Below are 26,347 nucleotides of genomic sequence, written 5' to 3' on the forward strand. Positions count from 1 at the left end.
AATCACTTAGGTTTAAAAGAATAATAATAAACTGTACACGCCTCTTCCTTCCCTACCCATGCCAATCTGCCTGCTACCCACTTCCCTCTGAGAAAAAGGGGCATGTTTCCTCACAGAAATATAAAAGTAAATATTACTAACACGAGCTACTTAGACAACACACTTAACTCTATAGTCTAATTAAATGCCTTTACATCAAGTCATACCTTTTAAAACACTATTAGTGTTCCCTGTGGGCTGGGCAGGAGGTATTTTTGCCAATGACACCACACTGGTTATAACTGGTGTTGTATTTTTCCTTGTAGAAGGGAGCTCCGTTGAAGTAGTTTGCGCCTTATAAATATTTACTGATTAAAACAAAAAGGTAAGACCTAGTATAAACAAAAGGGTTACACACACACACACATACAAAACCCTGTTCGACAACTAAGTTTCCAAGAAACAGTGCAAATATCTAACTCTGTATAATGTAACTCTATAAAAAGAGTGATTCTGGTCAGATTAACATTCATTAGGACTTAAAAACAGCCTGATTTTCTAAAATTATAAACTTCAAATGCTATTTAAAAATATAGGTATTAGCTTTAGAATTAACTGGCCTTTCCTATTAGTGAATATTAAAACTCCTCCACCTAAGCTTGCTTCAAATAAAAATTTAACATGACAGTTTTTATAAAGAAGTTGGTGAGTTTGCTACCCATCCGCTGGTTTGTCAACACATATTATAAAATAAAAATTCTACCACTGACCTGACTGGTCTTAGGGAATGGATGATGACATAAAAGATTGGCACATGGCATATGTGATTAAGATGATGATCAATAAAATTGCAAAGGTAGACAAAGGCCAGACTGTAAGGACAAAGCACATGGATTCTGTCAATTCAACAGCACTCCAGGCTTTGATCAGACAGCATAATATCAAATGGTTTTACCCTAATTCAGAGAAGTACTACTTCAGGGAGCTACTTTAAGAACATGCCACACATGTAACTATTCATCTGGATATTTTGACCATATTAGCTTTCCTACTTGCAAAATTATTCTTAGCCAAAAAAATTTTTGCCACCTATGAAGAACTGGTCTACTTTATTTTTTCTGATATAATTAATGTGTTGGTTCTTTTTTCCTTGGCTACAATCAAACTCTTGATCAAATCTTACACCAGTCATAGCAACTGTGTTAACATACTTCTATTCTCTCCTTGTGTTTGCCCTGATTTTCTATTTTTTTCTAGTTTATTAACTGAATAACATATGCCCCTTAGTGGAAATTATTTATGTACAGATAACATCAACCAAAAGCAATCAAATCTAATTTTCCTATAAAATACATTTATTGATTCCTTGGTGTGTTTGATTATGATAGCAAAAAGCATCAGGATTGATTTTCCCTGAAGGGCAATTTTTAAGAATTCTTACAAGAGGGACATCTGGGTGGCTCAGTCATTTAAGCATCCGACTTCGGCTCAGGTCAAAATCTCATGGTTTGTGGGTTTGAGCCCTGTATCAGGCTCTGTGCTGACAGCTCGGAGACTGGAGCCTGCTTCGGATTCTGTGTCTCCCTCTCTCTCTGCCCCTCCCCTGCTCATGCTCTGTCTCTGTCTCTCAAAAATAAATAAGCATTAAAAAAAAATTTTTTTTTAATTCTTACAGGAAAATTTAAGGACATCCAGGCGATTTGAATTCAATAAAATTTTGATGCTATTATATTTACAACTGTGTGTACTAATAGTATATCCTAGCACTGACATAAAGATTCCATTAGCCAAGTTTAATTTTTACCTTTATTTTGTGAAAGAGGGTCATTCATAATTTGTCGATGACAAAACTCCAAGACACAAAATAAGTTACAGAAATGTTTGATGTTTCCTCGCCATTTTATGGACTCACTTAGCTTACCCTGTCGTTTACAGCCATCACACTTGGCCATCTGAGAAAAAAATATAAGACAGGCTAGGCTTAAAACCATAAAATAATGAAAAGATAACATTAATCATAAAACCAGAAGGCACTAAGAAAACAGGATATGTAAATCAGCTGAAATTACAAAATGTAAGGTTCCTACCTTAAAATATTCTGGTTAAAAATGCATATACTTGGGGCGCCTGGGTGGCTCAGTCGGAAAAGTGTCCAACTCGATTTCAGCTCAGATCATGATCTCACAGTTCATGAGATGGAGCCCTGAGTTGGGCTCCTTGCTGACAGTGCAAAGCCTGCTTGGGATTGTCTCTCTCCTTCTCCCCCTGCCCCACCCCCGCTCTTGTGCACACTCTCTCTCAAAATAAATAAATAAATATTAAAATATATACTTATTTGCTTTACATACATATCTCCATCTACAGAATATAAAAACTGATCTCCCATTTTCAAAATTACTGATGAAGGAATCTAAAGATAGGCTCTATTTTTAAAAGGTTAAGCAGTGACATCATGTAGTAGAAAGAATATGCACTTTGGAGTTGTAAAGACCTTGATTCATTCAACAACTATTTAATTAGGTACACTTTGTCTTGAGCACTGAGATAGGCGCCACATAATTATGATAAAGACATACCTCCCAAACAAAAATATTGTATTTTAGAGGGTAGGGAGACAAACAGATGATTTCACTGGCATGTTATAGGTGCTATCCAGCTATCACCTACCAGCTTCTTGAAGAATACACTACTGAACCTCCCTGGATCTTACTCCGTTTCCTTATTTATAAGCTGGTAATAACACACCTACCTCTAAGGATTATAGTGAGGATTAAATGCAATAACACTTATGAAGCACTGGACCTGTATTAGTGGTTCAATTAATTGTAGCTTTCATTGTTAGCCTTCCAAAAAAATAATTTTTTAAAAAATAAGTGGGTAAGGAGGTCAGTCAGTCATTTGACCTATGAAGCAAGAACAAGGTCTGACTTCAAATTCATCAGAGTAACCTTCTGAATGAGACAGCCACTTAAAGGCAACATAACTATAAAGGCAACTTAAAGGCAACTTGAAAGAACTCAGTGATAAATAAGGTTCGTGTGCCTCAAGAGAAAGCAAAAGATAAAAATAAAAGGAATATACCCTCAAACAACAACAAAGCCTCCAGATATCATATGCTCTTTACCACCAAAATTTCATGTTTATATTCAACTGAATTTTGCTTTGGGAGCCCATAATTTATTTTACCCAGTTCTAAACACTAAATTTTACTTCACATGATCTGAACGTATTTAAGAAAATAATTTGTACTAACTTCAGAAAACCAAAAAGGTGTATTACATTTACCTGATAAAACAAAACTGTAAATTTGGACATGCAATCTTCACAACAGAACTCTTCTAGCTTTCCTTCCAATCGATTTTCTACCAAATTAGGGGATGTCTGTGAGCAGTAACTGCACATCTTACAGTAATTCCCCCAGCGCTCTCCAAAGTCACGGGCAGAGAGGAATTTGCAAACTGAGAACCAGAAGGGATGAAAGGAAGAAACATCAAACTTACATTAACTCGAAGGAGGTAAAGTGAGTTTCCACAGTCTCAGACACCAACTAAGCTAGTTTCTTGCTTGCTTCTTAAGCCAAGAAGCAGTAATTGCTTAAGTATCCTCTTTACAAGTGGGTGCAAGAACAGGAAGATCTCTCAAGTCACTGATAAACTTATGAAGAGATTTTTTACACTCTAACCTAATACCATTGACCGAATTACCTTTCAAAAGTTTTTTTTTTTAGTTTTAAGCAATTTATTTAGATGACTGTAATTTTAAAAATCACTACAATTTGGCAAATCATAATCACAAATATAATACTTAAATTTGTTTCAAGTTTTTCTTTGAGATTATTATAATATTTAAAAAGACTTTAAAGTGAATTAAGCATGAAAAATAAAATGAATTAAGTATAAACTCAAGAAAGAAAAAAACCTGAAATTATACCTAAAACAAAATTACTTGAAAATTAATTGTAGAATAGCCCAACTCAGCATGAACTACTTTGTACCAACCACAAGCTCTGTGGATAAAGCTGAACCGCTTGCTTTCTTTACCTTCACTACAGAATGGCTTATCAACCCCTGAGAATCGGACAGTCTCCTTTATAATTTTCTGCAGTTTACAGTAATCACACATTGCCATAACTTTATTTTTCTTTTTGTATTCATCAGAACAAGTCTTGCCACAAAAAAGAAACATTCTACCCTGCAGAGATTAAAAAAAAAAAGTCATTAAGACCTAATTAACAGTTGTTTTATCTTTAAGAAATCATTCTCATTTCAAAGCAAATGAAGTGACTGTCAAAGATGAAAAGATAAATGCTTCTAATGGATATGTTTACAATTCAATCCCTTTCATAATTTCTCTTTACCTTGTAGAACAGAAGTTCTGGTTTTGTGGCAAACAGATGGTTACAGTGCTGACACTTGAGTTTAACAAGTGTCCGGGTTAAAGCAACTTGCTGGGATGGGGCCGCAAGAGGCCGGAAACTGGCTGCAGGAGAGCCACTGATGGAGGCAGGGGAACCAGCAGAGGTGTTACCTCCTCCAGCTGATACTGATGACCCAGCCGGTGGGCTTACAACCCCTTGGCCCTGAGACAGGGACACCGCTGACGAGTTTGTTCCTTTTGGCTTGTTAAATACATTCTGAACGAACACAAATAAGGCAAAGATTTTAGCAACTGAGAAACAACTTGGTAATTTTCATTTTCTCATTTTAATAAACTACTACCTGTAACATTTTATAAATATTTTTTAACATTTTATAAAGTAGTTCACAGAAAGAGTTTAAATGGCATACTTCCAGAATAGAAGGACTGAGAAATGCAACATAAAAAGGTTTAAGAACTTGAATTCAGGCTTTCCAAACACCTCTAATATAGAGCTCTAATAAACTAGAGCAGGCCCCTTCTTTTCCCCCAAAATACCCCTCCATCTGCATTCCCATCACCACCCAGCCTCTGATGGCTATTATGAGTACAGTGGAGGGGCGCCTGGGTGGCTCAGTCAGTTGAGCGTCTGACTTCGGCTCAGGTCATGATCTTGCAGTCTGTGAGTTCGGGCCCCACGTCGGGCTCTGTGCTGACAGCTCAGAGCCTGGAGCCTGCCTTGGATTCTATGGCTCCCTCTCTCTCTACCCCTACCCCGCTCATGCTCTGTCTCTCTGTCAAAAATAAATAAACATTAAAAAAAAAAAAAAAAAAAGAGTACAGTGACCACCAGTAGTCTCTTTCTTCCTGGTGCCAGGGACATTGCATCAGGCACCTTGCCACCCCAGGGGATCACTAAACTCTACCTTCTCTGTGTATCTCTCAGAGAGTGAGGAGCAAATGGGACAAGAAAATGGAGGCTTATGATTCCATGCCAGGAGTCAATACATATCTGGCCCATGATGAGAGGGACACATGAGCACATCACCGTGCCACCTATCTGAACCTTATCTTAGCTTCCATCCTTTTGAAAAGGATAGCGCCAAGGGCAAAAGTAGGAGGGAAGGGCAGTTTAGGTAAGGACCTTGAATATAGGAAGAGGGCACTGAGGCTCAATACCTGGCTTAGACATTTTGCAGAAATGATTTCTGGGACCAGAGTTGAACAGAATTTTTTTCTTTCTAACTTGAATTTACTCTTTTGTAAATATGGACCTTCAGCAGTTCACATATTGCCATTCCCCAATGCCTAAGAGCACTTAGGGGTAAAATACTACCTCAGATCATACCTGGAAAGCCACCACACAACTGGAGCTGCAGAAGCTATAGATAGTTCCATTGGACATGGCTAGGTGATACTGAGGGATTGCTGAGGTTTTACAACTATGACATGAAACCTGGACACCTTGGCAACAACAACAAAAAAAACCAATGAATAAGCTACATAGATGAACACATGATCCCAAAGGGTATTAGGGGAATTAAAAAATATTCAGTAATATACAAAGCCAAAATCAAGCAACCTTACAATAATCTGTAAAGCTAACTGTAACTAATCTCAGTTAAATTCCACTTACACAAAAACTAACTTGGAACTTACAAGTGTGGTTTTTATTTCTTTCTTTTCACATATGGAACTACAAAATAAATGCCTCAACCAAACCAGTGAAAAACTATTTTCACTTACAAATCAGTTCTTTGAAACTAAACTTTGGGTCTTTATTTAACCACACAGATAAATTCAATTTGTAACAAAATGAAACAAAAGCAGCTACATTGTTCTTTAATAGTTACTAAATCTATAAATTTATCCAATGTAAACATTACCTGAAGAAATAACGGTCTTAACTCTATAAGCAGATAAGCAATTAATAGAGCAGAAAAGTTCGGTTTTTCCTGAGTCGTTGGTAGTCTCAATCATTTCTGCTGAAGGCCTCAATGATTTCCCCAAGGCGTATGGAGGAGTTTGGGCTGAATTCTATCAAGAAAATAAAATAACATTTAGATACCTAGCACAAACACACACGTTGTTTAAGAAAAGAAAAAAGAAAAACTAACTAAAAAGATTGCCTTTGATTGAAATATCTGAGCTCAGAGGACTATGAGGCCACTCTAACTATAGATTTTTCTGGAAGTTGGGATGTGAGAAAAATAAGTTCTTTCAGACAATAATGAAATGTAAACTGAAGAAAATGAGTAACTACACTCACATACATTAACAACAAAACACATTAAAGGTAATGAATTTGGTATTTGTTATACACTTTTCTCATTAAAAATAATCTAAGATGACCAGGTAATCCATGAACCAAAGGGCCATCCTCAATAGTCTTGGACATCAATCTATAAGACTGTCTACCACCTTTAAGGTTACATAATCAGTAAGACTCTTTAGCAGGAGGAAACAGAAATGATGCTTAATGTAAATTAGGAGATCTTACAGAACTACCTGTTTTTTAAGCTGAGTTTTACACCAAAATGTGTCTGTAACTTTACTCATATTTTAAGAAACAATAATTACGATGGCTACCATTTATACAAATTACCAATATTATTACTTATTCAGTGCTTACCAGGAGCCAGGCCCTATACTAAATACTCTGTATTTAACATATATACTGTATCATGAAATCCTTCAAACAACATTTGAAATACTTTTAAAAATTATATTAACAAGAAGTTTAAATTAATTTTAATTCAATTAACAAATAAACAGAAAAGTGGGAGATTAAACATTTCATCTCGCTCCAAAGATCCAGGCTAACCGTTACACTATACTGTCATTGACACAACATAGTCTCTCAACAAGAAATTATATGGGGAATTAAACAGTAGGAAAATACAAATTGTTGGGACTGCAAGCTGGTGCAGCCACTCTGGAAAACAGGATGGAGGTTCCTCAAAAAACTAAAAATAGAACTACCCTACGACCCAGCAATTGCACTACTAGGCATTTATCCACGAGATACAGGTGTGCTGTTTCTGAGGGACACATGCACCCCAATGTTTATAGCAGCACTATCGACAATAGCCAAAGTATGGAAAGAGCCCAAATGTCCATCAATGGATGAATGGATAAAGAAGATGTGAGATATATATATATACACACATACACACACAATGGAGTATTACTCGGCAATCAAAAAGAATGAAATCTTGCCATTTGCAACTACGTGGCTGGAACCGGAGGGTATTATGCTAAGTGAAATTAGCCAGTCAGAGAAAGACAAATATCATATGACTTCACTCATGAAGACTTTAAGAGACAAAACAGATGAACATAAGGGAAGGGAAACAAAATATATAAAAACAGGGAGGGGGACAAGACATAAGAGACTCTTAAATATGGAGAACAAACAGAGGGTACTGGAGGGGTTGTGGGAAGGGGGATGGGCTAAATGGGTAAGGGGCATTAAGGAATCTACTCCTGAAATCACTGTTGCACTATATGCTAATTTGGATGTAAATTTTTAAAAATTAAATAAATTTATTAAATTTATTAAATTAATAAATAAATAAAAATCTTTGCCAAAAAAGAAAAGAAAATATAAATTGTGAAGTTTCACTATATACTCTTCCTGGTGAAAGAGGAATATCACTTATACAGTTGACAGAGTATAATACCAGCAACAAAATTAGAAACAGAACGGATTTTTGGATCACATATATAAAAAAAACACAGGTTTTATTCTTGTGAAAACAGTAACCAAAATGCCAAAAGTGGTAACTCCTTGAAAAGGGATACTTCTCACAGATCAATGTCCAACACCAACTACTTGGAGGAATTAAAAATAAATCAAACTTGCTAACTGAAAAAATTTAGTTATCATTTATGCTTTTTTAGAAAAATAACTTTTTAAATACTTCATTCAGTAATAATTAACATAGATATCTATTTAGTAACCAAATGAATCTATTATTCATTACAACAAATAAAAATTAGGTAAAGTAGTCGAATAAGGCATGTTGCCAAAATAATTATAATTCATCCCAAAACACATTAAAAAAATATATTTTCTAGGGGTGCCTGGGTGGCTCGGTTGGTTGAGCGTCCAACTCTTGGTTTCCGCTCAGGGCATGATCTCATGGTTCATGGGATGATCAAGCTCCACGTGGGGCTATGCACTGACAGTGCAGAGCCTGCTTAGGACTCTCTCTCTCTCTCTCTCTCCCCGCCCCCCCCCGTCTCTCTTCCCCTCCCTGGCTCTCTCTCTCTCTCTCAAAATAAATAAACATTAAAAAAATTTTTTTAAATACGTATTGTTTTTTCCTAAAAGGAAAAAGAGAAAGATATGCTTTAGATCTACTGATTTTTAACATCTTATGCCTGTTGGCCACAGTTTATTTAAAATAATATGGAGCTTTCTCCACTTACCAATATATCATAAAACATTTCTGACTCACAGAAAATCATGAAAGTACATTAGTGTATCATTTCACTATAGTCAACACACCACCAGGACCTATCCCATTTTTCTGGAGGGGAAATCACACCCCAAAATCAATTGATGGGAAGAGCCCACTCGTTTATTTTAACCTCATCCCTGCACAGCCATCCTGGAAGGAGTGACGGACGGGCCTTTATACCTGCTTATATGCTGTGACGCTTGTTGAACTAAACACCTTCTGGGACCGGCAAGGCCCAGAGCTGCTGTAGCAGTAGCCCCCACAGTTCTCACAACAGTTCATGGTGAGGTTGTTGGCGGAGTGAAATTTTGAGAAACAGGCATCACTACAAAGACCATGTACCACATTTTGATATTTAACTTCAAATCGGATCTAGGAAATAAAACACAAACACATCCAAAATAAGTAAAGCCAATTAAAAATCTCTGATCTCTGGTCACGGCAGATTTGCTGAAGAAGACCACCAGCCTTGTGGGATTGGCTGTCAGAGTCCACACAAGAGGCTAGGAATATTGTACACAAAGATTCTTGATGTTCTTGGGGTGCGTGGGTGGCTCAGTGGGTTGAGCATCCAACTTGGGCTCAAGTCACGATCTCGCAGTCCTTGAGTTCGGGCCCCGCGTCGGGCTCTGTGCTGACAGCTCAGAGCCTGGAGCCTGCTTCGGATTCTGTGTCTCCCTCTCTCTGTCTGCCCCTCCCCCACTCGTGCATGCCCTCTCTCTTTCTCTCTCTCTCTGTCAAAAATAAACATCAAAAAAAATTAAAAAAAAAAAACACAACATTCTTGATGTTCTTGAGCAAATGCCTAAAAATGCAGCATATAGAAAATACACAGAACAGATTACAAATGAAAAGTTGAGTATGGTTAAAGGGGAACCAGATGTTAAGAAATCAGAAGACCAACTGCAGGATGGCCAACTAGTAGAGGTGATTCTTCAGGCTGAAATGAACCAAGTCTGGCAAGAAAACTTTAGAGTGGAAACCATGGGAGCCTTTAATGGAAGAGCCTCCTGCCAACCAATGGAAATGGCCAACATAATCATCATTAAATGACTAGCGTGTTGATGGGAAACTGATATAATTAATATTCTGTAATATTAAAAATGTTTCCTTATTATTGATGCCTTATAAACAAGAAAACTAATACAGAACATACTTAGAGTTGTTAAAACTGATGACTGTGGTAACAGGGATTGGTGAATCCATATTTGATATGTAAAGCATTCATGTAAATTATTTCAAAGATGGTTTTTTTGTTTTGTTTTTTTATTTTTTTAAATTTTTTTTTTCAACGTTTTTTTATTTATTTTTGGGACAGAGAGAGACAGAGCATGAACGGGGGAGGGGCAGAGAGAGAGAGGGAGACACAGAATCGGAAACAAGCTCCAGGCTCTGAGCCATCAGCCCAGAGCCTGACGCGGGGCTCGAACTCACGGACCGCGAGATTGTGACCTGGCTGAAGTCAGACGCTTAACCGACTGCGCCACCCAGGCGCCCGTTTTGTTTTTTTAACAGAGAGGTTGTGCAAATATCTGAAAGTTAATTGGAAAAATTCCTACAGATTTTTAATGCAGAGGCCATAACTGAAATGTAAAGTATTTTTAGTAGTGTCTTCAACACATCATTTAATGTTTTTTATCCTGAAAAAAATAGGAAAGGTACTTAATTATTATTATTGTGTAGATAAATTTATAAATCACTGAAGTGAAGTACTAAGAGTAAAAACCATCAAATTATAGTTGTACAGCTGAGGAAACTGATTTGGTATTTGAAAGAAAGACTTCTTATTTATAGCGGTAATTGTAAAAACATTTTTTTTGTCTCATTTAAAGAAGGTAGCTTTCTGTTGCTTAGCCTTTTGTTTTCTTGATCAACCAAAGTAAATCAAGGTAGAGATAGAATTTATATAAAAGAAGAGACATAAAGAGTTCCTAAAGTTTATCAGACTTATGAATAGGCTTATATTCAGAACTCCTTAGTCACACATGGGTTGTAACTTCAAAGTAGAATCACTAGGTGGTTTCCACTAAGTTTCCAATATGAGTGCAGTTGGGTATCAAACTGAAGATAAATGCTATCTCAGGAAAGAAACAGTTGGCATAAATTACTTTTAATGTGTCCTCACCCTTTCTTCCTAGACCCTATCATTTCTAAATACCTAAGTTGGTATTTTTTAACTTCAAGACAGTACTCTTTTGTGTTTGTACGCATATGTGTGCGTTTTGCTATTCCTTGTGTTTTGCTATCACTGACTCAATTCAGAATTTTTAGAATGAGAAAAATTTTTTCCCCAATATATTTCTCCCCTACAATGCTATAAATTGAATGGTAAATAAATATTAAATGAAAAAAAATCTCTGATCTCTGAGCAGAATCCCAGGAAAGGTACAATGTAACTTACATCAGCATTCTTCTGACACATGCTGCACTTGGTTGAAATGCTGTTAGTATATATGGTAACAACAGGCTTCTTCTTTAGCTCATAAGAAGAAAGGCATGATTGGCTGCAGAAATCTTTGCTAGAATTTTCAAAACGGGTCGTGATCACATCCTTTGGATTTAAAATGTCTCTAAAAATAAATAACAAAAGGCAAAATGAAATATGTTCTTCATAATTGTAATTTCTTCCTCTTTGTGAGCTAAAATAACTATGTTTACTAAGGGCAGCTATTGCATGCTAGAAAATGGCTGGCCAGGGATAAGACATCTGAAAACCTGGGCTTGATGATTAGTTCTGTTAGTTAGCTGGGTGACAATGAGTGAGGTAATTACTCTCTCAATTTCCTCATGTAGAAAATGGGTTCATGATACCTAATTTATAGATGTGTTGAGGGAAAATTATATTTAAAATATATCCAGCCAGATGTTCATGACAAAAGCCGTGAGGCTTCCAGCTCCAACCAAGTTTCATCCACTGGAGCCAATGGAAGAAGTGGCCATCCCTCAAGTCCAGACCACAAAACCCTTGTCCTCTTACTAGCCAGCAGCTGCTAAGAGTAGGAACATCAGAGACAAAGAATGACATGTTTTTTTGTTTTTTAATTTAAATGCAAGATTTGGGAAACAGATGAACTACCGAAGATTAATATAAAAAATAAGCATGATATATAAAACTGAACTATAACTGAAGAGATCAAAGAAACTGAGGACAAAAGAACTATTAAGGTTTGGTAGCAGAGGACAGATGGAAATAAGAATAAGACAGAAAGAACACAAATAACTGAGTCATTCTGTAAGATTCCTCAAGTTATTTTGTAAGAGCCCATTGATGCAATACGCACTAACGGTAAAAACAAAGACTGAGTATTGCCATTTTCTGACAAGTATAAAAAAACTAAAGGAAATGGTCAGTAATCAGAAGCACTAGTATAAGCCACGAAGAATATAATGGCAATAATATTATATACAGTAATGTGTACTAAGTAATTGCTATGTACCAGACATCATTCTCTTTACTCAAATTATCCAACTTAATTTTCACAAAAATTCTGTGAGATAAGTATTATTATAATTGCCATTTTACAGATGAGGAGACCAAATCGGAAAGGTTAAATAACTTGTCAAAGTCACAAACTGGTAAGCAATGAACCCAGAATACAAATTCTAGGCAGTCTGATTCCACATTCAGTGGTTCATCATTCCACTCTTCTGCCTCCCATCCTGTGCCTTTATTATACAAAACTGTTTCACAGTAAACTATTTACGAATAACAATAACAACAAAGTACTTTAATTTTCTAAAACTCACCTAACCTTAAAAATAGGACAGTGAATCTTGGAAACCAAGTGGATATGCTTACACACGGATGAAGTTATTAATTTTGAATAGTGATTTTTCTACTAAAAACAAAGCAATAAAGAATGTTATTTAATAATGTGAATCTGCCAGTGGTATAATATACATATATGTAAACCAAAGTGAATGACTTTTTAATGGAAATCTGTGCACATGAATATAAATGCATTCTAAACCTTATGCATCCAAATGAATCTTACACCTTAACTTTAATCTTAGAAAAACCATACATCTTCCAAAAACATGGCTCCAACATTCTTCTACTTTATCCTTTATTTACAATAACTCTAAGAACAACTTTTCAAAGTTATAGTCAAGTATCATGTTTAACAGTGTGACTCAGTTTAATCGTCTACGGTAGTCAACTGATAAGGCATCAAGCAACTTCTGACAATTTGTAAAAATCAAACCCATGGTTTAAAGATAGATTTGTCACCTATCTTGGTCTAAAGGAAAGTTTCATAGGCTCTGAACGCAATGCCAAATCAAGAGAGCAAAAAAATTTTTGAAAAGGAGCAGCGCTGTGGTAGAACATCTCTGACAAGAGTAACTATTTAAAAAAAATAATATGCATTTAGATGTATAACTTGTGCTGTGTTCTTTAAAATTTAATTCACTTTATTCTGATATTTGATATGTTGAAACGGAGTATCTAAAAACAGAAAACTAAACTTACCCTTCTAGATCAGTTTCACGAGAATGCTATAGAAGAGTTTAAGTAAGGTATTAGAATGGCATTTTAGAACAAAACTAAATTTGAATATTTATGTAAAATATTTTTTTTTTTAATTTTTTTTTTTCAACGTTTATTTATTTTTGGGACAGAGAGAGACAGAGCACGAATGGGGGAGGGGCAGAGAGAGAGGGAGACACAGAATCGGAAACAGGCTCCAGGCTCTGAGCCATCAGCCCAGAGCCCGACGCGGGGCTCGAACTCACGGACAGCGAGATCGTGACCTGGCTGAAGTCGGACGCTTAACCGACTGCGCCACCCAGGCGCCCCGTATGTAAAATATTTTTAAATTCCTCTGTCCTTTTAGTTGGAGATTTTCATTTTAACATGATCTACTTTTAGATACTTAAGGCCAACACCCCAAACAGATAAAGAAACTGTCGTAGATCTCCAAAGACAAAATAGGGGCCTAGAAATAATATGTTAAGATACATGATGTGCTAAGCCCTGGGCTAACATTGTCTCATTAAAATCTGAGGAAGTAGATACTATTTACCAATGAAGAAACTGATGCTTAAAAAAAATTAAACATCTAGCCCCAATGTCATATAGTTAGTAAGGGATAGAGCGTGATCTACACAATAAGCTCTTAACTTTTTTCACTCTACATTAACACTTCGGACAACACAATACATTCTTAGAACTACATTACCATGGGAAGAGGCAGAACATGCCAAATTTTTCAAACACACTAAGGTAGAGAAAGAAGTTTATGTGGCTTTGTTACTATTTCTTCCTCTTTCTGCATCTATGTGTGACTATAAAGCAGTAACTTCAAAAAACTTTTAAGAAATAAACACATTATTTTGTGGCCATTTAGGGATTTTTTTTAACCTTCTAAAGAATTAACTTTTATATACTATTATAAGACCAATGTTATAATATGCTATATACTTCAATAACTTTCAAGATAATAAATAATTGTGAATGGCTGCTGTCTATAGTCACAGGATATATGAGCAGCCCTGCAATTCCCACAAATGGTTTGTTATTTCTTTCCACAGTAAAATTTAAACTTAAAGAGACAGAAAACTAGTTAAGATGATACTTTTAACACCAAGTCTCTTGTTTAACATTACAAAGAATTTGCAAATTTCTCAGCTAAAAAGCTATTTCCATAGAAACGTGCTCAAGAGATTTAAAGTAGCAACAGCATATTTGAACTAAACTAGATACACACTAAAAAAGTAAAGTAAAAAGGGATGTAATTAAGAATTTTATACTTTGAGCAGTTTGTGCAGGTTTTCCTGGGAGGAGTTGGTACGCAGACAGGTGAAGGATATCCAGTGATGCACCGCGTGGAGCAAAAGAGCTGAGTAGATCCTGTCTTATGATATGCAGTTTGCCCTTTATAAAGCATTTTTTTACAACCAGAACAAAAAACCTGAATAGCTACGGCTGGAGCTGAAGGAAGCAATACATTTGGGCCAGATGATGCAAGAGAAAACTGAAAGCCTGGAGTCAACTGTTGGGCTATAAATACAAAATAAGGGGGGAAAAAACAGTTTTAGTATCAACACAAACACATATACATTCTCCATTTTTTAAGACAAATTCTCAGTCTCCAAATCCAATTAAACACTCTAAAACAGGGAGTTTCAAACTTTTTTTTTTTTGGGGGGGGGGGGAAGGTGTGGGTTCAAACTTTTTTATAACCCATAGTAACAACTGTATTTCACTTTATAACCCAGGAGACACATACATACATTTCTGTGTAGGTTTATATGTGTAAAATTTAATAACTGAAACAGTTTTGCAAAATAATGTTTCCTTACTACATGCATCACATTCTTCTAATACAATCTTATTCTATTCTCTCTCCCTCCCCCCACCCACATACACACACGTATATGTGTGTGTGTGTGTGTGTGTGTGTGTGTGTATGTATTTTTTTTTTTAAGATTTTAAGTAATCTCTACACCCAATGTGGGGCTTGAACTCATAACCCTGAGATCAAGAGCCGCATGGTCCACTGACTGAGACAGCCAGGTACCCCTCAATTCCACTTTTTAAAATGCTAGTCAACACCACCTACGCAATTTAAAAAGTACTGCTTTATCTTAAGGAAAAAAAGACTTACAGGAGGACGTGCTCTCCCTCAGTTCTACTAGTTAGAATATAACAATATTAATCATAATTAACTTACTTGGTCCTATTTCTTTCCTTTTTTTTCCTTTTTTAGATTTTATTTTTAAGTAATCTCTACACCCATTGTGGGACTCGAACTTACAACCCTGAGATCAAGAGTTCCATGCTCTACTGACTGAGTCAGCCAGGTGCCCCATATTCAGTTCTATTTCTTACCAAGAGGACTGTCACTGACTGAAAACACAGCACTAATTTTCAGTTCACTTTCTTGAGTTTTTGGCTTTGGGGCATGTCCATACTCCTTAAAGAAAAAGAAAAGAGAGAAATGAGTACAGTGTTAGTATTTAAATAAACTAGAAATTCAAGAAAAAAATAAGTCTGTCATATCTCTTCTACATTCTAATCATAATCACCTTCACAAATACCTCAAAAATCAAAATTTACAAGTTGTTAGAACAGATTTAAACTTTACAAAAAGGACCCTTCAGAATTGGAAAATCTTTCATGACAGTTATTACTACTTTTCAAATGTAATATATAGGAGTCACATACAGCTACTTCAATGTTCAGCACTACCCTTACTTTAGTCTGTGTTTGTAAGAAAATGATAAATAACATTAAGTCTGAATGATGTAGAGTTTGGATCCAATTACAGATCTACAAACTGTCATATCTGTTAATGGCATAAAGACACAATGCAATGTTTGTTATACATAACATCATCACAGCCTAAATCAGATTTATTCTAATTATGTATTCTTTAAAATGCTTTAAGATGAAATATAATCATAAAACAAAGTTTTATTTTTTTACAAGACAAAATTCTAAAAATACATATATCAATTTTAAAAAAGACTTCTTGGGGCCCCTGGGTGGCTCAGTCGGTTGAGCGTCCGACTTCGGCTCAGGTCATGATCTCACAGTCCGTGAGTTCAAGCCCCGCATCGGGCTCTGTGCTGACAGCTCAGAGCCTGGAGCCCGCTTCGGATTCTGTGTCTCCCTCTCTCTCTGCCCCTCCCCCGTTCATGCTCTGTCTCTCTCTGTCTCAAAAATAAATAAACGTTAAAAAAATAAAAAAAATAAATAAATAAATAAATAAAAAAGACTTCTTTATTGAGATCACAACCATCCTACATTATGTTGTTGTTAAAATAGCCTTACATACTTCAAAATAAAAACTTAAGGGGCACCTGGGTGGCTCAGTCAGATAAACGTCCGACTTCAGCTCAGGTCACAATCTCACAGCTTGTGGGTTTGAGCCCCACATCAGGCTCTGTGTTGACAACTCAGAGCCTACTTCAGATTGTGTCTCCCTCTCGCTCTCTGCCCCTCCCCCACTGTGTTCCGTTTCTCTCAAAAATAAACATTAAAAAATTAAAAAAAAAAAGTCTTACTTTTCTGAAACAATGGTGATAATAAATAGTAGTTGTATTTTACATCCTTATACTTAGCAAAATAAATGATGGGTATGTCAGCTCCCAAAGCTACTTTTGGAACTGCTTTGGACTATTACATGCCAAAGACTAGGAACCACTGCATTAATTTACCACTTCCCATAGTGTACATTGTGGCGCCAAATGAGCTGCTGCCTATGAGTAGGGACTACAGTATCTTCTTTATAGGTGAGGAAAGTGAAGCTTAGAGATGGTTCAGCACTTTGTCCAAGGTCACAAAGATACTAAGTGCACAAACGGGAATCAAACCTAGGTCTATCTGTTTCAAAAGCCATGCTATCTCCCTCATAGATGGACAAATATAAAAAAAATTACTATAATGAATTCAAACCCCAGCCCCCACCAGAAATTAAGCTCCCAACTCCTTTCACTCATAGCACCTGTCACAATATGTCACTTCTTATTTATTTGGGTGATACTTTGTTTGTCTAGCATCCTTCTTCTTTACCCCAAATGTGCAAGACTGAAAGGACCATGGCCATCAAGAACAGGCACGATATCTGTTTTTCTGCCTCTGCACACTCAACATGTGGCACAGTTAACATAACCTAACAGAGAAGGCTCTGGGTTCTGACAGAAGCAGAAGCAGATGTGATCTTGACTCAAACAAATTTTTTAATCTTTTCTAGTTTCAATTTCCTTATCTACAAAATATATTATCTAACCCACAGGGCCATGACGGAGGGATAAATGATTTAATATAGATGAAGTATGTAGCATGATCCCTTACAGATAACCCAAAACTGAAGCATGATTTATACACAAAAATGCTAGCTTTTATTACTTTCACAATTATAGCATTTAATAAATATTTGTTGAGGGGCACCTGGGTGGCCCAGTCGGTTGAGCATCCGACTTCGGCTCAGGTCATGAACACACGGTTCGTGGGTTCGAGCCCCGGTTCGGGCTCTGTGCTGGTAGCTCAGAGCCTGGAGCCTACTTCGGATTCTGTGTGTGTGTGTGTGTGTGTGTGTGTGTGTGTGTGTGTGTGTGTGTGTCTGTCTGTCTCTCTCTCTCTCTCCCTGCCCCTCCACAGCTCACGCTCTGTCTCTCTCTAAGAATAAACATTAAAAAATGTTTTAAATTTAAAAAATATAATAAATAAATAAATATTTGTTGAGGAGCACCTGACTGGCTCAGTTGGTTGAGTGTCCAACTCTTGATTTCAGCTCAGGTCATGATCCCAGGGTTGTGGGATCAAGTCCTGCATCAGGCTCCGTGCTGAGCATGGAGCCTACTTAAGATTCTCTCTCTCTCTCCCCTTGCTCCTCTCCCCCCTCTTTCTCTGAAAAACTAAATCAATCAATAGACAAATAAATAAATATTTCTTGAATGAATGAGTCCAAGTGGATAGTCTTACATATACTAAAATAATAATGTTTATTTATTGGCACTTGCATAAAAAAGAGAGGAAGTTAAAAGTACCTATATACACCCTCCTTCAAATTACCAAAAAGAACACTTAAGAATCAATATAAAATTAATTTGCCTTATCATCAACTCAATCTCTAATATTTTTCTAACATGCCTGTTAAATTTCCCCCGATTATTTCCTTTTACCTCACAAAGTAACTGTTCCAAACCATCACTGCCAAGTCACAACCATGCAAATGTCCAGCTCCCTGATGTTTAAATTTCACCAAGAAAAACAGAAACAAAGAACTCCCTCAACACTCTGATTCCCCCCCACCACCATGCCTACAAATTGATCAACAAACTGTCCTCCTATCTTCCAGGAAAAAGCAACCTTCTTACATGACTGACTAAAAACAGGCTTGCGTTTGGGATCCTGCTCCCTCTCCCATCTTTAAGCACTCCATAGTATCATGTATCTTCAGCCTCTCACCACCTCCATGCTGGTTTTCTCCTCTCAGGTTATAAGGAACCTATTTCTTAAGGAACTACTTACTACCCTCTTCTCTCCCCTTCCAATCAGTCAGTGAAAAAGTGCCTCATTCTTTCTCTACTTCTTTATTTTTCTTTTAAATGCTTATTTATTTTTGAGAAGAAGGGGCAGAGAGAGGTGGGGACAGAAGATCTGAAGCCAGCTCTGCACTGACAGCAGAGAAGCCAGATGTGGGGCTCAAACTCACAAACCCATGAGACATAACCTATGCCGAAGTCAGACACTTAACTGACTGAGCCACCCAGGCACCCCTTCCTTAATCTGATTCCCTCCTGAACCTAATGCTATCAGACTACTGCTTCAACTGAAACTGTTGGCTGTTTTTTGTTTGTTTTTTTTTAAGTTTATTTATTTACTTAAGTAATCTCTACCCCCATCTGGGGCTAGAACTCATGACCCTGAGAACAAGTGTCACATGCTCTACTGACTGAGCCAGCCAGGCACCCTCAATTGAAACTGTTTTAAGATTAACCAATCACCTCACAGTTGCTTAACCCAATGAACACTTTTAGGTTTTATCTTACATGGCTTCTCAGATACATTTGACACTGCCAATGATTCCATTCATTGTCTTCTGGTTCTTACTTCAATTCATTACTATGTCTTTCTACCCTTCATTGATGTTCTTATATTCAACCCTAGGGGTATCAGAAGCCCCTAGAGGTCTTGTTAAGACATAGACTGTTGGGCTTCAACCCCAGTTTCTGACTCAGAAGGTCTGCACCAGGGTCCAAGAATATACATTTCTAACAAGTATCCAGGTAATGCTGAGGCTGCTGATTGCAGGAACTACTTTGAAGCCACTTTGAAGCCCTAAATTAATCCATTTCCTAGCTTTCTGACGTGAGCTCTACTCTCCTCTCTCTACATTTTTTTCCCTGAACAATCTCATCCATATTCGTAACTTCAATTATCACCTATATGAGGTTACCAGATTTAGCAAATAAAAATATAAAAGCTTGGTTAAATTTGAATTTCGTATAAACAACAAATAGTTTTTAGTATAAGTATGTCCCAAGTATTGCATGCAACATACTTACAGTAAAAAATAATTACTGTTAACTTGAGAGTCAAATTTAACTGGGCATTCTATATTTTATCTGGAAACACTACACCAAATTTCTAAATACCATCACTTCTTGGCCTTTTGGCTAAGATAAAGTGCAACTCTCTAAATACCATACCCATATATGCAAATGCCTCCCAGTGCAAATTACCAGTTGACTGTCCCACCAGCCCTTTAAACACAACAGATCCCAGGGCACCTGGGTGGCTCAGTCGGTTAAGCGTCCAACTTCAGCTTAGATCATGATCTTGCAGTTCATGAGTTCTAGCCCCACATCGGGCTCTGCGCTGACAGCTCAGAGCCTGGAGCCTGCTTTGGATTCTGTGTCTCCCTCTCTCTCTGCCCCAACCCTCCCCTGCTCATGCTCGCATCTCTCTCTCTCAAAAAAAAAAGAAAGAAAGAAAGAAAGAAAGAAAGAAAGAAAGAAAGAAAGAAAGAAAAAGAAAGAAAAAAAAACATTAAAAATAAACACAACAGATCCCAAACAGTACTTATTACTTCCCCCCAAATCCTGTACCTAGCCCCTCAGTAAACTGTACCATCAAAAACTCAACTTACCGAGGACAGACACTTCTAAGTACTCTGGGACTCCTCCTTGACCCACATACCTCATATGCTATCTCTAGGTCTGATCAACCCTACCTAAATATCTCAAATTCATTCTCTTCTCTTCTTTATTGTTGAACACTCAACCACTAAACATACCACATTCGCTCACCTCTCCATGACTTGACACATGCTATTTTCTATGCCTGAAAACCTTAATTGTTACAACTCAAGTGCTACCTACCCCATGAAGCTGTTCTTTCCTCTCCAGACAGACTTCAGGGCTCCTTCCCCTATTCTCCCAATGTACCTTACACAATTTTTTTAGAGTAATTACATAAGACTGTGATTCTGTATCTGTACAGAGGTGGCACAAAGCAACAGAAAGAATACAAGTTTGAAAAAAAAAAAAAAGAAAGAAAGAATACAAGTTTGAAGCCAGTTCCTATTCCAGTTCTGATGCTGCCTTTGAATTTGGCAAATTACTTAACTTCTCCTTTTCTCAGTTTCCTCATGTGTAAAACGGAGTAAAGATCTGGCCCTCATATGGTTGTAGAATTTAAGTGAGAATGCATACAGCATGCTTAACACAGCTTCTGATGAGGCACGCTCAATAAATAATTACCCCTTTTTCCTGTATCTTTATTCCTCCTTACACTATTAATTTCCTTGAGAGGAGAGGCCCTGTCTTTGCATCTTCTGAAAACTAAATAACTAACACAACTTAGCCTACAGGATCATGGTTAAGGGGTTGGGAATCTCGAACCAGACTGCTTGGGTTTACATTCTAGCTCAACCATTTACTAGTTGTGTGACATTTAACAAGTTACTACCTGTCTCAGCTTCTTTATGTGTAAAGCAGGGATAGTAATAGTATTTAACTCCTGGGTCCTGCTCATCAAATGGAGTAATATATGTACACCACTTACAACAATGTTAAACAAGTGCTATGAATCATAGTTAGCAAGAATAAAAACTCAGTGAATGAATGACAGCTCGACTGTGACTTTAACATCCAGAACAGACTCTTAGTAGAGGTATTCCCCACCTTTCAAAAGTTCATGTAACTCCACTTTGCTTTCACAAAAGACCTAGGTCAGTTCCTGCATTTGCCAACCAAAAGAAATCTGAAGATTTTCACTTTTAAGAGAAAAGGCAAAAAGTGAAAAACAGCCTTCAGCTTTGTTTTGCAGCGAAGTTACAGAGCAGTGTGCAGCGTGAGAAGCGAGAGTGGCACCACCGAGCTCCTTTCCCAAGAACCACACTCAGCATCTCAGCATCAACCTGATGCTGCTGTAGCTCTGAACTATGTAAGCATTGGTGCTTTCTCTTCATTTATTTTGTGCACCTGGGAGTAAGATGTGTCCTAAGGTATCAGAAAAGCCTAAGAGTGGTTAGTTTGGGGGGTCTAGGAATACTCAAAAATTTTTCCATATAAACCAATGGTAATCAATTCATTTTACACCATTTCAGCTTACAAAAGTTTTCATAGGAACACTACTTTCAGATGGGGGAGGGGGGAGGCTATATATCAGAAAATATTAAACATTTTCTATTTCTTGCCTCCTATTTTCCGAAATTCGAATGCAACATGGAAAACACTACACATGATTTGTTTAATTGGCTTTTCTATCATAGCCCACACTATCAATTATGAAAAAAAAAAAAAAAATTACAGCCTATTCACCTTGAGTATCCTTGATATAAACCAAAGAGAACTGAGTTGGTTTGTATCCACTTAAAATGTAAACTGTTAGGGGGATTTTCATTATCATAATTTTGATATTCAGAAAGAACACTCAACTCATAGCACAATATTTGTTAAATTTATGTACCACAGACAAGGCATAATGAAAGAAAAATTGGATCTGGAATTTAAAAAACTGGTTTTGTATCCCAACTTGCTACGAGACCTTGGTGAAGTCACTTATTCCTTCAGGCTCAGTTTCCTCATCTGTGAAACAGAGGCTCTTTTATTCCAATTTTTGAGCATGTACTTTGTGCCAGTCATTTGCCCAGGAATTGAGGATTCAGGTCAAATAAGACCAGAGTGTATGTAAACAAAATTCATTGATGTATAGATGCTACAGCAAAAGTGAAAGCAATATACAATAGAAAAAAAGAGAATTACTAATTCTACCCCAGTGACTATTAAACTATGTCTTAAAAGAGGAGAAAACCTAGGCAAAGCTGCCTAGTTTAGAATACCACGGGCAGAAGCAATGGCATGTGCAAAGGGAGAAAACAAAACTCAACAGGATATGCTTTTGAGTAAAATGCAGATAATTTGCAGACTGAGTAGATTCGAAAAGGTGGGAAGGATAACCAATGATACTGAAGACAGAAACAAAGGCCGAAACGTGGATAGTTTGGATGTTACACTAAAAAGTTCACGCTGTATCACACGAGACAGGGTCTTTAAAGGGAATGGTGTCATCAGATCTGTAGAGACACAACAGCATCATTATACAGTGTTTTCAGGGAGGCTGTGACTACGGGAAAAAGGATGAGTAGGAAATACAGTTCAAATGAGAAATAAGAAATAGGGAAGAAAAGGAAGAGACAATAAAAAAATTCTTCAAAGGTAGAATCCACAAAACTTGGCAAACAAAGCAACGGCTTTGGAAGAAGAAGAGTAAGAATTTACCATCTGGGGGGAAAATAAATGTCATGGACGCCACCATCCCCCACCCCACACCCCACGGACACACCTCATAAGCCTTCTCAGCACAGCACAGGAAGACATAGAGTTGACGAATGAAACAAAGTTTTATGGCGTCCCTGTCCTGAAATAATACTGCCTTTAAGATGGTATGAGAAATAAAATATTACCATCATTTATTGTTTTATTATATTATTTATATTTTTAATATTATTAATTTGCTTATGTAATAACTAGAGTCTCAAGCAAAAGAACTGTCCAAGAAGAAAAAAAATTATTTTTTGCCAAAACAACTAACCAATGTCTCCATATTGATCCCCAATCCGGGTTTCCAATCCAGGTTCCTAAGGGTAGCTAGATGATTTTTCTGAACATGTTTATCTCATTCTCCCACTTAAAATCCTGCAATGTCTTCCCACTGCTCTCAGCATGAGCCTCATCCTAGAGGCAGAATAACACAGGCTTTGAAGACTGACTACCTGAATTTGAATCTAGTCTGCCATTTATGAGGTGTGATCCCTGGTAAATTGCTTGACCTCTTTGTACTTCGGTTTCCTCATCTGTAAAATGGGAGTAATAACATGGTTGTGAGAACGATGTCTGCCACAGTCTAAGCACATATATCAATAACAAGTTAATATTTATGAAGTCACACATAATATACACTACACATTGATATATAAATACCATCTATTATCAGTGTTGGTGTTACGATCAACATTATCATCATCACCATTTTCATACCTCTTCTGTTCCAGGCCCACTAGTCTTGCAGTTTTTCAAAAGAACCATGCATCTTTCCAACTCAGGGCTTTCCTATATGCAGATCCCTCTGTCTGGAACACTCCCCATGCATTTGCCTAGTCCATTCATTCTTCATAATTCAGCTTACACATCCTTCCCGCAAGGAAGCCTTCCCTAGCCAGCCTCTGCCCCCAACCACACGTAGGTCAGACTCCCCATTTTAGGCTTTTCTTGAAAAGCACTTGTCATAGTGTGTAATTATATATATTATTTGATTAATTACTTGTGCAATGTCTATCTCCCCTACTAATGTATAAGCTCAATGAGGGAAAGGACTAAACGGACTCCTCGATCCCCTGATACAGAACAGACCACAAATACTTACAGAATAAAAGGAAACTACTGTCAGATACAAGAGAATTAAAAAAAAAAAAAAAAAGGTACCAAGTATAGAAAAACAGTAATACATATTACTTTCCTTTTACAAAAAGAAATAAACAGTTACTAAGGTCTCATTTACAGAGCAGAAAAACCGATTTACCCATCTAATGGGGAGAAAAATCAGCTTGGGTTGTTTTAACATACAAGCCAGAAACTGACTAACTAAAAATCTGAATTCACCAGATAGAAAAGAATTCAAAAATTTTTTTTATTTAATAAAATGAAATGCTTACTTGAGCATTGTCAGGTTCTTCTTTAATTTTGTCCAGAAGTCCCTGCTGTGGTGCCATTGCCTTGCCACATTCACCATCCAAAGGTTCTTTCATTCTAATTGTTTACGTAAAGGAATTCCCCAGTCTAAAACTAATAGATTTCTTCTTGGGGAAGGATAGCTGGACTCCTAAAATACAACATAAAGGATTGGTATTCAGGTTTATTCTTCTCATTTTTTCCTTCATGTTTATATTAAAAGCTTTGTGTTGCGCTCAAGGCTTTAGAGTTGAGCCTTTGAAAAACAATTCTTCTGGGGCCATGACTAACTCTAGTCTCCCCTTCTCCTTCCTTCTGCTCCTTTAGTAGTTCTCACCACATTCGGAAAGTTTCCCGGCCACAGCTCCCAACCTCCCTAATAACTTTAAAGCCAAACGCTCTGGTCTATCAAATGCTGAAAGTTACAAAGGGAACCAGACCAGCAACCCAAAATATGGGAAGAAATTACCAACCGCTCAGAGGAAAGGACTCGGAAAACAGTTTCTGACTCCAGGAGAATTAGTACTTGGAGGCCCACCTCTGCTTTTATTTCTCAAAGTGGGGACACACCAAGCTCCCCACCCCCACTTCTAACTCAGCCGCTGCTGGAGGCCTCCATAAGGGCCCCATTTCTTGGCCTAAAGATAGACCAGAGCTCCAAATGCCATCACAAGTGAACAACAGTACACCCTTGTTTAAAGCGGACCACCTGCACCTTCCAGGGTCTCCCTGGGAACCATTCCCACGAATAAGCCCCCCTAAGCTTTGCTTCTTAAATGCTTTCCTGTAAACAAGAAATTCTATTAGCCATTCAGCAGATTTCCGTTCCCCTAAGGGTAAACGTTCTAAACCCGAACCAAAAAGGAAGCCCCCCAAAGTTGTCTTTATCCAGAGTCAAGCCAGGCATGGAAATGGGCAACTGGTGGAAAAGCCTGCGGGGAAGAACACATGAGAACTTTCGACCACTTGCCACAGTTACAACCATCTAAGGGTGCTCATCCCTCTTTGGAGTAGGGTATTCGCTCCGAAAGTCTCGTCCCCACCAATAATCTCCACGCCCGTCACCGAGTACAAACGCGGCAACGTTGTATCGGAGGGAGAGAACGCGACCCGCAAATCCCTGTCACCGCGTCCCTGCAGCGAAATCCGCACGGCGTCAGCCGCGCAGCCCGTCCGGCGCCGCCCCCACCCGGTGCCCGCCTCGTCACGTGGCGCGCCCGCCGCCCCGCCCCGCGCAGCCCTGGCCGCCGCCACCCGCCGCGCTCACCTTCTGGCCACCTCCCGGCTCCCGGGGAGTACCGGGGTGGGTAAGGCCGCCTGGGACCCAACGGCTTGCGCCCAAAGACCAGGATGATTTCCTCTTACTGAAATTCTTCCGCCTGATCCATCACAACGCAACACCCAGCCAACCGTGCGTGCGCAGCCCTGGTCTCCGCCCCCCCACCCCCGTTTCCCGTCATGCCCCGGACCTGAGCCGAGTGGGTCTTCCCAGGATTCCCCTTTGCTCAATTATGGTTGACTTCTTAAAGAGACCAAGACCCAAGCGTGAGAAGGTAGAAGTAAGAGTTTGGGGCAGGAAGTTGGGGGCATTAGAAACCCTGCACTATTCTTTAATGCCCGTTTCCAGAAAGATGGCCTGTTAAGAGAATATAAAAATAAATAATGGCTGACATTTATTAAGCCAAGTGCTTGCTAAACACTTGTACGGCATCATTCCACTTAATCCTCACCACACCTGCAAGAGGTATAAATTTTTATCTGGGAGATGTAAGTGAATAGATTAATTAACTTGCTCGAAGCCAAGTGGTATTTTCCATTCAAAATTGTTTTTTGATTTGTGACTGCTGTATAGTATTCCATTT

The 26,347-nt window shown here is 37.8% G+C and overlaps 1 protein-coding gene across 8 annotated transcripts in view; it reads right to left on the reverse strand.

Moving 5' to 3' along the window:
- Positions 1-25,943, reverse strand: part of ZMYM6 (zinc finger MYM-type containing 6) — a 46,377-nt gene extending 20,434 nt beyond the window's left edge. For 6 of the 8 annotated variants that reach the window (XM_043574435.1, XM_043574434.1, XM_043574430.1 and 3 more), the window contains exons 1-12: positions 24,470-25,660; positions 15,634-15,718; positions 14,553-14,802; positions 11,203-11,371; positions 8,982-9,173; positions 6,222-6,372; positions 5,684-5,799; positions 4,337-4,612; positions 4,020-4,170; positions 3,265-3,437; positions 1,784-1,931; positions 207-347 (exon numbers count right to left, since the gene is read on the reverse strand). In XM_043574435.1, coding sequence (XP_043430370.1) covers positions 207-347; positions 1,784-1,931; positions 3,265-3,437; positions 4,020-4,170; positions 4,337-4,612; positions 5,684-5,799; positions 6,222-6,372; positions 8,982-9,173; positions 11,203-11,371; positions 14,553-14,802; positions 15,634-15,718; positions 24,470-24,562 — 1,945 coding nt within the window. In that variant the 5' untranslated portion in view covers positions 24,563-25,660. Of the gene's footprint in view, positions 1-206; positions 348-1,783; positions 1,932-3,264; positions 3,438-4,019; positions 4,171-4,336; positions 4,613-5,683; positions 5,800-6,221; positions 6,373-8,981; positions 9,174-11,202; positions 11,372-14,552; positions 14,803-15,633; positions 15,719-24,469; positions 25,661-25,752 lie in introns of those variants that run through there. The other 2 variants (XM_043574431.1, XM_043574429.1) reach the window with 2 other exon arrangements.
- Positions 25,944-26,347: the final 404 nt, after the last annotated feature.

Source organism: Prionailurus bengalensis, chromosome C1 (genome assembly GCF_016509475.1).
Source record: "Prionailurus bengalensis isolate Pbe53 chromosome C1, Fcat_Pben_1.1_paternal_pri, whole genome shotgun sequence".
In the NCBI taxonomy this organism is placed as follows: Eukaryota; Metazoa; Chordata; class Mammalia; order Carnivora; family Felidae; genus Prionailurus; species Prionailurus bengalensis.